The sequence below is a fragment of the Hippopotamus amphibius genome, chromosome 11 (assembly GCF_030028045.1).
Source record: "Hippopotamus amphibius kiboko isolate mHipAmp2 chromosome 11, mHipAmp2.hap2, whole genome shotgun sequence".
Taxonomy (NCBI): Eukaryota; Metazoa; Chordata; class Mammalia; order Artiodactyla; family Hippopotamidae; genus Hippopotamus; species Hippopotamus amphibius.
Genome location: NC_080196.1, coordinates 61,992,427 through 62,006,446, shown reverse-complemented (window position 1 = coordinate 62,006,446; position 14,020 = coordinate 61,992,427). Strand labels below are relative to the sequence as shown.

Here is a 14,020-nt window from a genome sequence, read left to right as displayed (position 1 = left end):
GTGGGGGCCACTAATAGCCCCCCGCACACACCCAGGAGAATGGAGGGGAGGTGGGCGGACTGTGATGGCAGGAGAGGGCTTTCTCCCTCCACTCCCACCCTGGCCCTCCCCCAAAGTGCTCCCTGCCCATCTGGCTGGGAGGTCACCTGCCCCGTGCCTCTGTTTCCCGGGAATTGGACCTGCTCATAGCTCAAAGTTCTTTTCAAATGAAGGAGAAAGCACAGCCCCACACTCGCGGGGCAATCAGCGCGCTCTGTGATGAATGGAGCCTGTGTCACTCAGTGAAAATGAATATTTCTTTGCGATAATGGCCAGATGGTAGCAACTCTCCGATCCAAATTAAAACATGCATGATAAATGCCAGGAAAACAGAGGAAGACAAAACCCCAACCTGGAGTGAATTCTCTCTATAAATCTTCCCCTGCGCCCCCGCCCCCCCTCCACGGCCCTGCTAATAGCCATTAAATTATTAAGACGCACTGCAAGGAGAATGCCAATGTCGGCGGCACCCGCCCCGCTGCCCACATCTGCCCCCTGCCTGTGGGCCTGACTTCTGCAGGGGCTGGGGGTGGGGAGATGAAAGAGGGGGCTGCTTTTAGGCCGGCAGAGAGCCGGGATGGTAGAGAAAGTTCCTGTTTAGAGAGCCGAGTGGGAGACTGACCTCTGATGCAGGGCCAGACACGCGTGCCCCCGCAGAGGGCACAGTCTCGATGAAGATGAGAAACGAACACCCACTGTCTGACGTCACAGGCCAGACAGAGGGCAGGCAAAGGGTTCTGAGCCGGGAAGGCCAGCGAGGAACAGCTGGAGGAAGCATTCCAGCAGGCTGGACCCTGACAAGGGCTCTGACCATGTGGAGCTGGACAGCTGGGAGGAGTCAGTGAGGGCTGTCCAAGGGTGGCCGTGTGCCTGAAAGTGGCTGTGTAACTGGGGGTCTGGGCAGCAGGTACTGGGCCAGGACATGGGTGACTTTGGGGCTTGTATTTGCTGGTGACGAAAGGGCTCTTGAACTTGGAGTTTAATTCCCATGCCCCCTGCCCCTCCCCTCACAGCTGGAGGCTGGAAGCGTCTTTCCCTGGTTTCCTTGACACCCTGTCCAGTCCCCCCTGCAGGTGGCCAGTCTTCCCACATGCAGCTTCCACCAATCATGACTTCTCCTTCCAGAAAACCCCCAACCCTTTAGCAGGGCATTCCTTGGAAACTCCTCGGGCCAACTAGTTTCCTCATTTTCCCTGGACAGGCTCTATGCCACGGGGCCAGCATCCTTGTCTCACCAGCTTCTCAGCCTGAATCCCCTTCAATAGGGAGCCTCCTCCAGAAAGCCTTTCCTGACTGCTTCCACCCGCACAGCTCTCTCCTCTGCCAGCCGTGGCTCCTGCTCTCTCCACTGCTCATCCGGTGCTCTTGAGGCCGTAAACTGATCTTCTCACCAGACTGTGAGCTTTTCCAGGGTCTAAAGCTTGGCAAAGACTTGAAGACACCTTCCTGAACCCCCACGCATCTGTCTTTCATGGTCAGCTCTCCAGGGGTGGGGATCACCTCTCTGCATTTTTGAGTCACTTGCAGTTGGCCGTTCATTTCTGAGCCGTAAACCTCCTAAGTCATCTGGGCCAGTTACCCAGTTGGGATATGGCCTCTGGAATGTGGCATCTGTGATGTCAGCATCATGGGTTTGTCTGTGATATGGTCAAAAAGAAAATCTGTGCTGGCTGGTCCCTGCTGACCTCCAGCCTCTGCAAAGCCTTCCTCTTCGCAGGGCCCAGACAGCCCAGGCTGGCTCTCCTTTGCCAGGCGGACGTGGAGTTTCTCCATCTGCTCCTCCCAGCTGACCCTCCATGCTAAGAAGGGCCACAGACAGGCTCATCCTGCTGCTGACTGGGTTTGCACCTTGGAAGTTCAGCTTCAGACCCTCCCTGAACCCCCTACACCCACCCCCATTCCCAAAGGGCATGGGGAGGGGAGTGAGGAGCTGGAGAGCTCATCCTTGAGGCTGTGGTCCAGCCTCATCCTTTGTGCCTCTGATGGGTGGCATTGATGCTGGGAGAACATCCTCTGGGTCTCAGCACCCCAGCCAGACCTGAGAGAAGGCGGCAAGGCATGGATCCTGCCCATAAGGGCTGAGGGGTGCAGGCTGATTACTGGCTGTGTGATCTTGGACACGTCTCTGAGGAGAATGGGAGTGCTGCTTGACCCACTTTTCAGGGCTGGTGCAGGGCTTGGGGTGCTCTTCTTGGAGGCTCTAGAGGACCTTAATGGGAGAACTGAGGGCCTGCTGGCTCTATCCATCTTCCTTCCAGAGCCCTGGCTTCATTTTAGCATCGGCTGCTGCAAGCATTGCCTGGTTCCCCTGTGTGTTGTCCTGGGCTGGGTGGGGAAGGAGAGTGGACAGGACAGTCCCGTCGGATCAGGAAGATGGGGCAGCAGCATAAGGTAGAGAAATGAGCCCTGGGATGGGCCTGGTGAACTTGGACTGAAGGGTGAGAAGAGAGAGGGTCCTCCCACATTCAGACACTGTGCATGTACGGGTACAGGTGCCCATGTCCCGGAATGCGAGGAGCAGTGAGACCCACAGTGCATCACATCTGGTCTTCTGACTGCGGGGAGTGGACTCTCTTCTCCAGCCAAACCAATGCTACATTATTTAAAAAAAGATCTAAGATGCCACATACCTGTCTTGCTTGTCTCTGTTTTCATGTCTTTGCCTGTGACACAGACCAGGTGCTACCTCTTGGTAAACATGTCATTCCAATAATCACCTCCTCCAGGAAGCCTTCCTTGTCCCACCCCATTCTGGTAAGTTCACACGCACAGTACAGCCCGGGCCCTGGGCAGTATGACATCTGTTTGCACTTTGTTGATCACACCTTGTCAGAGGTCCTACCCCCCTCACCTCTCATGGCCCATGGACTGGACTCTAAGAATAAAATCACTGCAGCAGCTGTCATCAGGGAAGATTCCACAGCTCACCAACTGCGTTCCACCTACGGCAGCTCCACGGGGGTGTCACCAACCCCTCTGCAACAGGAGGTGGCGAGACGTCACTGTGGGAAGGGCAGGACACCTGGGTGTGATGCCAGCACTGGCCCTGCTGGTCTCCCGGCTCCGGCTTCCTGCCCACATCTGGCTGAGCCTCCCTGAGCTACTGTTTCCAAGGCACAACTTATATCATGTCACTCTCTGACCCAAAGCCTTAGATGGCTTCCCTTTGCCTAAATGCATCAATTTAAAACACCTTCTGGAAATCACTGTTCCCATATCTTGCCCTCCCCCCACCCCCAGCATACCCCTGACTCTGACCTCTTGGGATCCTTCCAGCTTTCCTTGACTCAGGTTATTTTCCCACTTGGGAAACTCTGCCTATCCTCGCTCAAATCCTCTCCTCTCTGAAGGTCAAGCAGGTGTTACCCTTTCTGATCTCTCTGGTCCTGGCTGTCTCTCCCTGCCTCCTACCCCCGCCTCCCCCTGCACAGCCTCACTGCTCCCATGTTGCTATCAGGCTGTTCCAATTGGGGTGTGTCGGGGGCCAGGAGGACACTAGACACACCTCACCCACGTCAGCGCTCACTTAGTGCCACGCTGAGGGCTGCCTGTGACATCCTCTCGCTCATCCTGCCCATCTCCTGAGGAAGTGGGCATCTTCCTCCACTGCCCACACAGTGCCCACAACAGGACTCCATAGGAGTGGCACGGGAGGGGGCTGTGGTCTCCTATCTCTGTCATTCCTATTCCTGACATCAGCCCCTTCAGCCTGGGCACACATGAAGCAGCTTTTAAATATCATCCAGGAGCCCATTTGCAATGATTAATATCCCATTTCCCCTGAAACAGTCCTTTGCTAAATTAGCCGGGGCCAGAGGGAATTTGGTGAGGAGCCACGAGTTTCGACTTAACTTGTCGAATGGATTAAAAGAAACTTAAAAACAAAATGCAGATGAATCAACACCCCTTCCCCCAGCTGAAAACCTAAAGTACATTTAAGCTCAGCAGGTTTGCAGTTAATTATAATTTCACACCTATGGCAGGAGTTACCGAGGTATTTATATGTGTGTCTGCACCACGGGGCCCTCTCTAGGGACCCTTCCCACCAGCCACCTCCTTCCACAACCACAAAGATCTGTCTTCATGCAGTTGCTATTTGGGTTCAGTTGTGTAAACAAGAGGACCTTTCTGGAGTTTTAAAATTTCTTCTTAAAAGGAGCTTGGGAAAGAAAGGAGACAAAGATCCTTTTAAGTCAGAAGCAACAGGGGTTATGGAGACTAAAACCCAAGGGCAGGGGAAGCTTGCACCATGATCTAGGGGAACCTAACTTGGAAATGCTTAAACAAAAGTAGGAGAGATTATGGTCAGAACTTCCTGCCCATCAAAGAAGCCAAGCCCTGGGTGGGCCACTTGGCCTGGTGATGAGGTGCCTAGTCCTCAGTCCTTCCCCCAGGCACTCGGCCCCTGCCCCAGGCTGCTCCCTGAGCACTACCACCATCTGGGAAGTGGGGAAGTGCTGTCTTTAGGTCTGACACGAATTTCCCGAGCTGAACACTGTACTGCCTTTTCTTAAACGTGAGTCCAAAATAAATCAGGGACGGGAGTACAGAAAAGATCGGCCGGGACATTGGCTTTGGGGCTGGCGTTCGAGGGAAAACATTACAATCTACCGCTCGAGAAATTCTGGTGGGAACAGGGCAGGGCAGACTGACAAAACAGGGTTTCCGAGCTCTGACGGAGGCTGAGAAAGGCCCTGGAGTTGCTTTTCTTCTTGATGGTTTTTAAAAGCAGGAGGGGCTCGGTGAGACTCGTTGGGAGGTGGGGGTGGGATGGGGTGGTGGAGCACAATAGCTCCTGGGGCCTCTCCCGCCCACAGGGTGCTGCGTCCTGGCCAACAGGGCAGTTAACCATCCCCCAGACGAAGGTTCACCTTGACCCCTCGCTCCGGGTCCCTGGGTGCAGACACAGCTGTGGGAAGGGAGCACGATGCTGAACCTGATGACTGAGGCTCTGAGGATGAGGGGTCTGCAGGGTCTGGGGGGTGTCGTAAGGAAACACATCCCCATCACACACACATGCAGGGGCCTGCAGCGGAGCACACACACTGCCTGCGTCCAGGGGCTTCTAGGGGGACACAGAAAGATCGAGGGGTGGGGAGCGTGGGGCGTTTCCTGCTCTGAGCGGCAGACCGACCCCTCTCCTTTAGGTGGCTGCTTGGGGCCTCCGTCACTGGACCCCTTCTCAGCCAGGATCGCACCCTCTGGTTGGGTGGGGTTGGCTCCACTCATTCTGAGGTCTCTCCAGTGGGGTACAAACCAGGAGCCCCAGAGGAGAGGTCAGGATGTGCTGGACCCTGGGGAGGGGGAGACACTCCTGATGCCCCAGAGGGGAGAGACTGGGGCGGAGGTGGGGATGCTCTTGCTGTGGGACTTGACTTCCAGACGGTGGCGTGGCTGTGGCAGAAATGAGGCTGTTCCTGGGGCCAGAGTCTCTGCCGACCCCACCCCCACCCCCAGGGGAACCGCACCCAGGACCTTCCGGGTGGTGGGGGGGGGGGGGGGGTCACACCTGTCCTCCAAGCTTTTCCTTACACCTTCCCCTCCCATCCCCCTCGGGTGAGGGCCACCTAGGGTTACACCATTTTTTAAATCCCTGTTTCCTACTGTCTTGGTATCACTTCAGATGAATCTTCAGTGCGCTGTGGCCCCGGCCCTTTAGCCTTATGTTTCTTGCACCCGCTCCTGCCTGGGACAGGGGCTTGCTGGCAGAGCTCTGAGGGGTTTCTGTTTACCCAGAAGCTTCTGTCAAGTGAGTCATTTGTTGCCTCTCAAGATTGGACAATGGAAACTTCTGTATATTGAATTTTCCTAAAGCGGGGTCATTTCATCTGCTGCTCATGAAACTGTCTACCCAGAGCATGGGACTAAGTAGCTAGAAAAGTCTGGACACAAGAAGACCAGCACTGGGGAATTACCAGTGTGGTCATGCGTCTCCTGGGGCCCCAGGACCTCAAGGTGAGACCCACACCCCTCAGCCAATTCCCCAAAGACCCTTGAAGGCCTCCCGACCGCACATGGTCTGGGTCTGTTTAGAAATAAAATAATGCTCGGAGGAGAAACGAGGAACTTAACAGGATTTAAAAAGCCGCAGGAACCGATGGGGCTACAGATGGTGGAGGGGCTGGAGGACCGAGTCAGGCCCGGTTTTATGGTGGGGAACGTGGCCTCGGGGAGGGCCTCAGAGCCCCGTGCGCACGCATCCTGTCCAACCTCATTAGCTAGCCCAGCGGGACTCTGCTGCCACGCGAGCGCTGGCTGTGGAGAGGGGGACGGACACCCCAAAGATGCTGTTAGACGACGGGGAGCGGCGAGCGGCTGCAGGGGCCACTTGGCTAAGTGACTGGCCCGCACCTGCCTCGGTGGAAACGAATGACTCACTCACGGGCTGTTGTACCTGCCCCCAGCCCTCCGTGCCTTCCTCGCCCGGCCCGTCCAGCCAGAGAGAGACCCAGACGGAGGGGGAGACTGAGCTGGTGGAGCGATGCAGACGTGGGCTCCCAGGTCTGCAAAGGGAGGAGAGGGAGGCAGCGGAAGCTGCGGGGGATGGGGGCGTCTTGAGCCCCAGGTGGTTCTGCAGGACTTGGAGAGGGGACATAAAAGAAGTTTTTCACCCTCTAGAAGATTCCCTGTGTGTGTGTGCAGGGGTGGGTGGGTGGTCCATGGCTGGAGCTCAGGGCCGCTCCCCTTGACATGGTCCAAGCCTCCCGCAGGCCCTGCCGCCAGCCTCGCGGGGGAACCACAGGACTTTATAACCAGGAGCTCAGCCCTCCTGCTGAGTCCACCCCACACTTTTCCTTCCACGATCATCGGTCCACTGTCCAGGCTCCCCTCTCAGGTTCAGTCTAAGCTGCCCCTTTGCCTCCCTTGCCTGACAAAGGCCCCCTCAGGAAAACATGCCTGATGGGTCAGGGAGGGACCCTGGGAGCCCCTCGGCGGTCCCCATGGCAGGCGTGACCGCTTCCCCAGCTTGGGTGTCACACGTCTCACGTCGTTGGAGGCTGGCGTGTGTCTGTGGCCACGTGGTTTCCCGTCTGGGTCTCTGGAGGGTGAGAGTGTGGCGGCCACCCGGCAAGGCTGCTTTCACCCCTGCTCCTGTCCCCTCGGAAGGGCTCCCCGGTGCCTCCCTACTCCCTCTGAGAGGGCGGCCCCTGGAACCCTGAGTCCCCTCTTTCCCAGGACTCCCTCCCAAGCCATCCTTGCTTCTAGCTTCTCCGACTCCTCAGCCTGACATCTTGCTGTTTTTTGCTGTCGTTTCAAGTAAATGAGTTAAAACGTGGTGGCCCCAGTTGTGCCCTACCCCTAGTCACTGGATCCCTGGTGGGGACGTCCAGTGTCCACTTCACCAGGAGCGAGTGTGGAATTGGGTGTGTGTCTGTGGGTGCCTTTGTCCGTGTGAGCAGACGCCATGCTGGTGGGAAAGGTGCGTGAGTGCCTCCTGTCTGGGGCCTGGACGAGGCCTGCATTAGCTGAAGACTCTGACCTGTGGCTGGCTACTGGGGAGAGGTGGGGGTGGTTTCTGGTGATGGGGCCAAGGGGGGCTTGTTTTCTAGGGGACAGCTCACATCTGCTGGTGTGTGTCTGGGGGTGGTGGGGGTGGGCTGGGACCAGGCCACCGTCTGCTGTGCTGGCCCAGGTCTCAGCCGCTCCTTCCCTCCTCAAGAGCTCCCACCTGCCTGCTCACCCTTTAGAGCCCTTTGCGAAGGGGGTGCACGTAGCCCCGGCCTCCTCCAGTTCAGACCAGGGAGTCCCCAAGCAGGTTTGCTGCCTGAGACCAGGCTGCTCAGCGCCTAACTTCCTGAAAGGAGCCCCTACAACCTGGCCACGGGAGCCTTGCTTTGGGGGGTAGGGGAGGCCTTGTCCTGTCTTTGGCCATAGCAGTCATCTAAGACCAGGGAGGATGGGGAGGGGTCAGGGCCACAGGGCGGCACGCTGCCAGCACCCATCCAGAGGCTGAGAGTGAAACAGACAGGCAGAAGGGCCCCTGCAGCTGTGGAAGCCCAGTTCAGGCGTGGACCATGAACCAGCTCTTGAAGGGGGCACATCTGCCTGCTCTGAGGCAACGGACACCAAACGGTACACCCAAGAAAGTGTCCTTGCCTCTGAGATGGCCAGGGCAGGTGTGGGGGGGTGCCCTCCACCTGGTTCCTCTCTGTCCCCAGCCTCTTCACTCCCCTGGTGAATGGACTGACTTGCTTATTTGGGGGTGAATCTGAGTTGACGTACAACTTGCTCCAGCAAGTTCTGTGGGGTTAATAGCACCTTCTTTGCAGTGGGATGGGTCCTAGGAAGGCTCTTTCTCTTTTGATCTTCTTTCCCTGCCTAGCTGGAGCCCTGGCTCTTGGTGGTGGCATCGGGGCTGTCTCCTCTCCTCCTGCTCAGGGATATTACAGCTGTGATGCCCTCTCTCTGCCTGGTCCCCCCACAGGGTCAGTGGCTCCTGCTTCTGATGGAGACAAGCACAACCCCTTGGCCTTGTGTTCAGGGCCCCATTTTTACTTTGTGCCCTCCCTGTCTCCTGCCAAGTCTACACTGTTTGGTCTAGGTTTCCCCTCCTCCAGGAAGCCCTCCCTGCTTGCTCCAGGCCACAGTGAGCTCTCTCTTCTCTGACCCCTACAGCCCTGGTCTCTCATGTCTTATGGGTAGGTCCGGGAGCTCCTTGTCCAGCCTGGCCCTGCCTCCCTCACCTAGGACCCTGCTCCTCTTCCCTCATTCACCTTGAGAATGGGCCTAGAGGCATGACAAATGCCTGTGGCATCTTTCCACCGTCCCATGAATCTGAAAGATCACCCTAGAAGTCAGAGGAATGCAGAGCACAGGCAGGGCTTTGAATTCTGGCTTTGCCACCACCTAGCTGTGTGACCTGAAACAAGTTACTTAGCCTCTCTGTGCTTTGGTTTGTACCTTTAAGTGGGGCCAATAACTTCCACTTCCCAAAGTTGTTGTACGGATTAAATGCATTTGTTTAAAATCCCAGCCCTTGGGAATTCCCTGGCGGTCCAGTGGTTAAGACTCTGTGCTCTCACTGCCAAGGGCCTGGGTTCAGTCCCGGGTCAGGGAACTAAGATCCCTGAGTGGTGCAGCCAAATAAACAAACACACAAATGAATGAATAAAATCCCAGCCCCCAGTGGGTGCTCTGTAAACAGCTGCTCTCCTGGATAGTGAGCTCTTTCATCCCGGGGTGAGCGGGTGGAGGCCCAGAGAAGCAGTGTCCATGCCAGAGCTCATTCTGGACAAAGATGGGACTAGAACCCAGGACCAGAACAAAAGTGCCGTCCTGTACTCTTCCTGGGGAGCTCCAGCCAAGCGCATAGCCTGTGTAACCCGGGATGAGAGCCCTGGTGGGGCAGACCCACCTCTCCCTTGGGGGCCACTTCTTCTTCCTGCCCCTTCCTTGTCCTCCCACCTGTGCCCCCAAGTCTCCCCAGCTCCCTGACATCTTCCCCATCACCCACTGTCTCCCAGGCCTCCTTCTTCCTTCTGCCCCTTTTCCTTCACCTTTCTGGGCTCTTCCTTTCCCATCGGGTTCCTCCTCCTCCCTCCCACTCCCATCCCTGCCTTCCATACCCTTCTCCGGTTTCCATTTCTTTCATCTTTCTTAATGTTCACCTCTTCCCCCTCCCCTCCCCACCTCCAAGAAACATTTAATGGATATTAAATTATTTTAAACTTTCTTTTTTTCCCAAATAGCTTGGTGATGATGCTGACTCAGGATCATCTCACTGCTTAATATTGAATATGCAATTAATAGATAGATGTTTAGGTTTGGCTCTCTTTTCCCCCCTTTCTACTGCAGGAAGAATAAAAAAGCTGATTAATCTGGTTTGGGGCAAGTGTCAGCACAGGAGATATATGGGAGAAAGGAGATGAGGTTAGCAACTTGGAGTCGGAGAGCTACTGCCTCCAAGGCAAGTGAGGGGAGAGATGGTTTGTTAGAGCTCAACGCGCCTCCCTGGCAGCGGGTTCCCGACACCTGGCTCTGGTCCTGGAGTAAACTAGGGCTTCTTCCTGCCACCCCTACTTTTCCAGGTGTGGAATGTCCCCTCCTTCAACGTAGCTCAGGTGCTGCCTCCTCTGAGGTCTCTGGGTGCCCTCACCTTGGGGACCCCTCCTCTTGGACCCTGCGTGTCGCTTACATCTGAGCCCACTCCCCACACACAAGAACACTGTCCCCACCAAAGCCAGGGGTCTCTGCTGCCTCCTGGCCCTGCCACAAGGACAGGGTGTTGCACGTGAGTCACTGCCTGACAGATGACCCGGAGCCCAGGCCCTGCTGGTCCTGCCTCCCAGAGACAGTCTCTGGGAGAGGCCCTGCCTCCTCTGCCCCATGTCCCCGCCCGAGGGCACCTGTGTGAAGCCAGACTGCACTCCTCTCTCTGCCAGGGAGTGGGGGGCCTGGGCCTGGGTGTTTGAGGAGTCTCTGTGTGCAGAGAAAACCGAATACCTGGACTGCTGGGAGAGGGGCGGGAGCGAGCAGCGCGACCCAGGCGGGCTCTGCAGCACGAGCCCATCACACCTGGACCGTTTTTACTCGTCAACGGACTGCCTCCGTGATTGGGTCCTCGGGGTAGGAAGCTCTTAGAGGGAGGCGCCTGTGCCCTGAGGCAATGGGGCCCCTTCGGGCAGCACCAAGACACCCTTTGGGCTGGAATTCGAGGCCTGGCTCAGCAGGCCCCCAGAGCCATAGAGGCCTTGTGCCCAGGTGGGGGCCCTGCTGAGGCCCAGAGGGCAGAGGCCGGCACTGGAGGGCCCAAAGGACGCTACAGGTCCTTCAGGACAAGGATCTTGACTCTGAATGTACAAGTAACTTTTGCCTATTTTACTTTTTGTTCTTAATTTCCTGGACAATTTTGGGGGAAGGAGGGGGAGGGAGAGAGAAGTCCCTCAGTGCCTGGTTGAGCTGAGCTGAGAGTGACTGTTCAGGCCCAGTCAGGGAGAGCCCAGGGGGCATGGTGTGGGCACCGGTACCTGGGCCAGAACCTTGGACACTGGGTGCTTGGCAGAGGAGGCCAGAGCCTGGCCTTGTCCAGCCTCCGTGTGTAGTGGGGGTGAGGCCCCCGCTGGTGGAGAGAACAGAGCCTCCCCTCGGGGAACAGAGGCCTGAGTTTGTGGGTGAGGCTGTGTCCTCCTGCTCTGTCCCCCTCCAGATATCTGCCTGTCCGCCTGTACGTAGGTCCGGAATCTTGACCTCAGTGGTCCTCACCCCCACACCGCCACAGACAGCCCCCTCAGATTTGCCCGCTCTAGCCTGCGCCTTCCCAGGGCAGGACCGAAACGCATTTACTCCCTCCCAGCCTGGCGCCGTTTCAGTTTGGTCCAGTCCCGTCACAGTGGGGTTTTCCTTGGTGACACGGAGGCGGGGCTACCCTTTGGGAGTCTTAAAGAGGGCCGTGGAATGCCCCACGACATCCTACTTGTTTACTCACGGGAAGGAAGGAAGCCCAGCGTATGCAGACCCCAATGCTCTCCCCTCCTCTTCACTCTGTCCCCACACCCGTCACCCAGGGCTCCAAAGCCCTGTCCCAACCCCCGCGCCACGAGGTCCCCAGAGGGTGGGAGGAGGCGGCAGGGAGTTGCTGCAACGCTGCATCAGGGTGGGGGGGGGAGGGAGGAGGGGGAGGAGGGAGGGGGAGGGGCAGAGACAAGTGGGCCCTCACGTGAAGGGGGCTGGCGCAGGCAGCTACTACCTCCTCGGCTCTCGCTGTCCGCCGGCTTCACCTGGATCGGCCTGTTCATCTGCAACAGAGCACAGGGGGGCGCTGTTAGAACAGACACACCTGCCCCGAAGGCACACAGGTGTTCACAGGGGCGGGACACACAGACCACACCACCAACACGTCCACCCACACGCCGGGCGCCCGCGCAGCTGCAGCAGCTGCAAATGAGCAGGTCTTCACTAAAGCCCCACCCATCTCCCCGCCCTGATTTGGTCCCCAGGGCCCCCTGATTACAGTAGGGTTTCTCAAGATTGGAGACCCTGGGGTCCCCCTCCCAACTTTGAGCAGCTCTTGCGGAGATATCGGAACCTGAGGTGTCCTCGGGGCGTCTCTCTGGCCCGCCCTGGAGACAGCTGGCTTTGCCGAAAGGAGCTGGTCTCTGGCCGAAGACTGGCTCCTGCCCAGGTCGAGGCATGGCAGCGGGCTGCATCCCACCCGTGCAGCATCCCGCGGACGCTGGCCGTGGGTCCCAGGGGTGCCTGAGGCCCTGGGCCACGCAGCTCCTGGTTGGAGCAGGGCTCAGGGCTGGGGCTCCTGACTGCAGCCAGGCTGCCCCCTGGGGGCGGGTGCGGAGTGGGCACAGCTACTTGTCTCCCGTGGTGTCTGGGTGCCGGGACACCAGGGCACCGCCTGCCTCCCCCTGCCTCCCAGCCGCCGGCCTCTCTGGAGGACCCATTTCAATGCCTCGTTCAGACCACTAGGGGGCGCTGAACTCCAAGGATCCCAGGCTCTGCAGCCTGTCTTTAAACCTCCGGCTGCCGAAGGCACAGGGTGGGCTCTCAGGCCCTGAGGTCCCGAGATATTTCAAACAATAAAAATGGTAGGAATCGCGCAAATGGAATCGTATTTTATGTCTTTGCCAGTGCTTTTGCTTGTCCCATACCTCCCTTATCCCGTATCCTACTTGCAATTCTCTCACAAACAAACCCGGAGAGGCAGGCAGGCAGGTACTAAATGCCCCCATTTTATAGATGGAGAAGCTGGGGCGGGGCCACCTCGTGGCAGATGTGCCCGGGAACCCGCGTCTGCCAGGGCTATTTTTGGGCTTTTGTCCTGCACCAGGTGACTTTTCGTTGCCAATTCCCCTTGTGTATGGAGGCCGGACTAGCCAGTCACCAGCTTCCTTCTGGTCTAGGATTTGAAGTGAGTTTTGGCTGCATCAAGACAACGGGGTGGGGGAGCGTGGGTGCCCATGACTCAGCAAGGTGAAGATGAGGCCAGGGGAAGGGCAGCGCCGCGCCAGGAAGGACAGAGCGGGAGGCAGGGCACGGAGCAGAGCAAACGGATCACAGGTGGCCAGGGGAGCAAGACAGGATGCTGGTGGCCAGGCCACTGAGAGGGGGTCCGTGTGCCATTTTTTGCCAGGAGGTCCCCACTCAGCACCCCTGTGGAGCTGAGGGAAAGGAAGGTGCTTTGTGTGTAAGTTCTGCCGGCAGAGCAAAGTGCGGGGTTATGGGAACCTCCAATCACAGGGAGAAGGAAGAGGGACATGAGGAAATTCCCAGCTTCACTTGGGGGGGGCCTGGCTCCCCCATAAACCACCTCCTTTTCAGTCCTTGAGTGAAGGGTCCAGAAGGCCGAGCAGGCATCTGGCTGGGGGGGAAGGCCTGTGCTCCCGGTTCTGTGCCTTCTGAGACTCCACATCCTGCCCTTCCCTAGGCTGCCCCTCCCTTCTGGGACACCCCTTCCCCCTAGTCACCCCCAAAGCTGCAATAGCCTCTTACTCCAGAAAGGCCCCACGGCTGCCCTGGACCCAGTTCTGCCCACTGTATTCTCCTGGGTATGTCTACAGCTTTCTTGCTTATGTAATTATTCTAATTCTCCAAGGGAGGGATTATTATCTCTCTCTTGCCAATGAAAAGCCCAGCTCGGAGGAGTGGCAGATCTGGGACGCAGCCAGGGTGGGTAGGCACGGTGCTAACACGACAAGGGTGGGTTGGCCTTCCTATATTTCATCTCGTTTGACCCCAAGCTGCTCTGGAAGGAGGAGGCCGAGGGAAGCTGTCCATCTGGCAAGGGGTGATTGGGCCACCAAATCGAATACGATCTCCGCAGCCTGGCGCCCCCGAATCCGGTCGCCACCGCCTCTTGTGTCATCCCATCCCCTATGACCCAGCACTTTCCTCCCCAGTCTATTCCTTCACCCTCCAAGCTCTTCTCCCACACCCCCGCCAGCCTCTGGCCCTTGACCCTGAAGCCTTCCTGGTACTCTAGGGGGAAGGATCCTGCAGGAATTCTCCCTTTTCCACATAGAAGGCTAGGGAT

The 14,020-nt window shown here is 57.8% G+C and overlaps 1 protein-coding gene across 13 annotated transcripts in view; it reads right to left on the bottom strand.

Annotated features, from left to right (window-relative positions):
- Positions 1-14,020, bottom strand: part of CELF4 (CUGBP Elav-like family member 4) — a 295,827-nt gene that overhangs the window by 61,730 nt on the left and 220,077 nt on the right. For 8 of the 13 annotated variants that reach the window (XM_057699757.1, XM_057699762.1, XM_057699759.1 and 5 more), the window contains exon 3: positions 11,726-11,774. In XM_057699757.1, coding sequence (XP_057555740.1) covers positions 11,726-11,774 — 49 coding nt within the window. Of the gene's footprint in view, positions 1-11,695; positions 11,775-14,020 lie in introns of all 13 variants that reach the window. The other 5 variants (XM_057699751.1, XM_057699756.1, XM_057699755.1 and 2 more) reach the window with 1 other exon arrangement.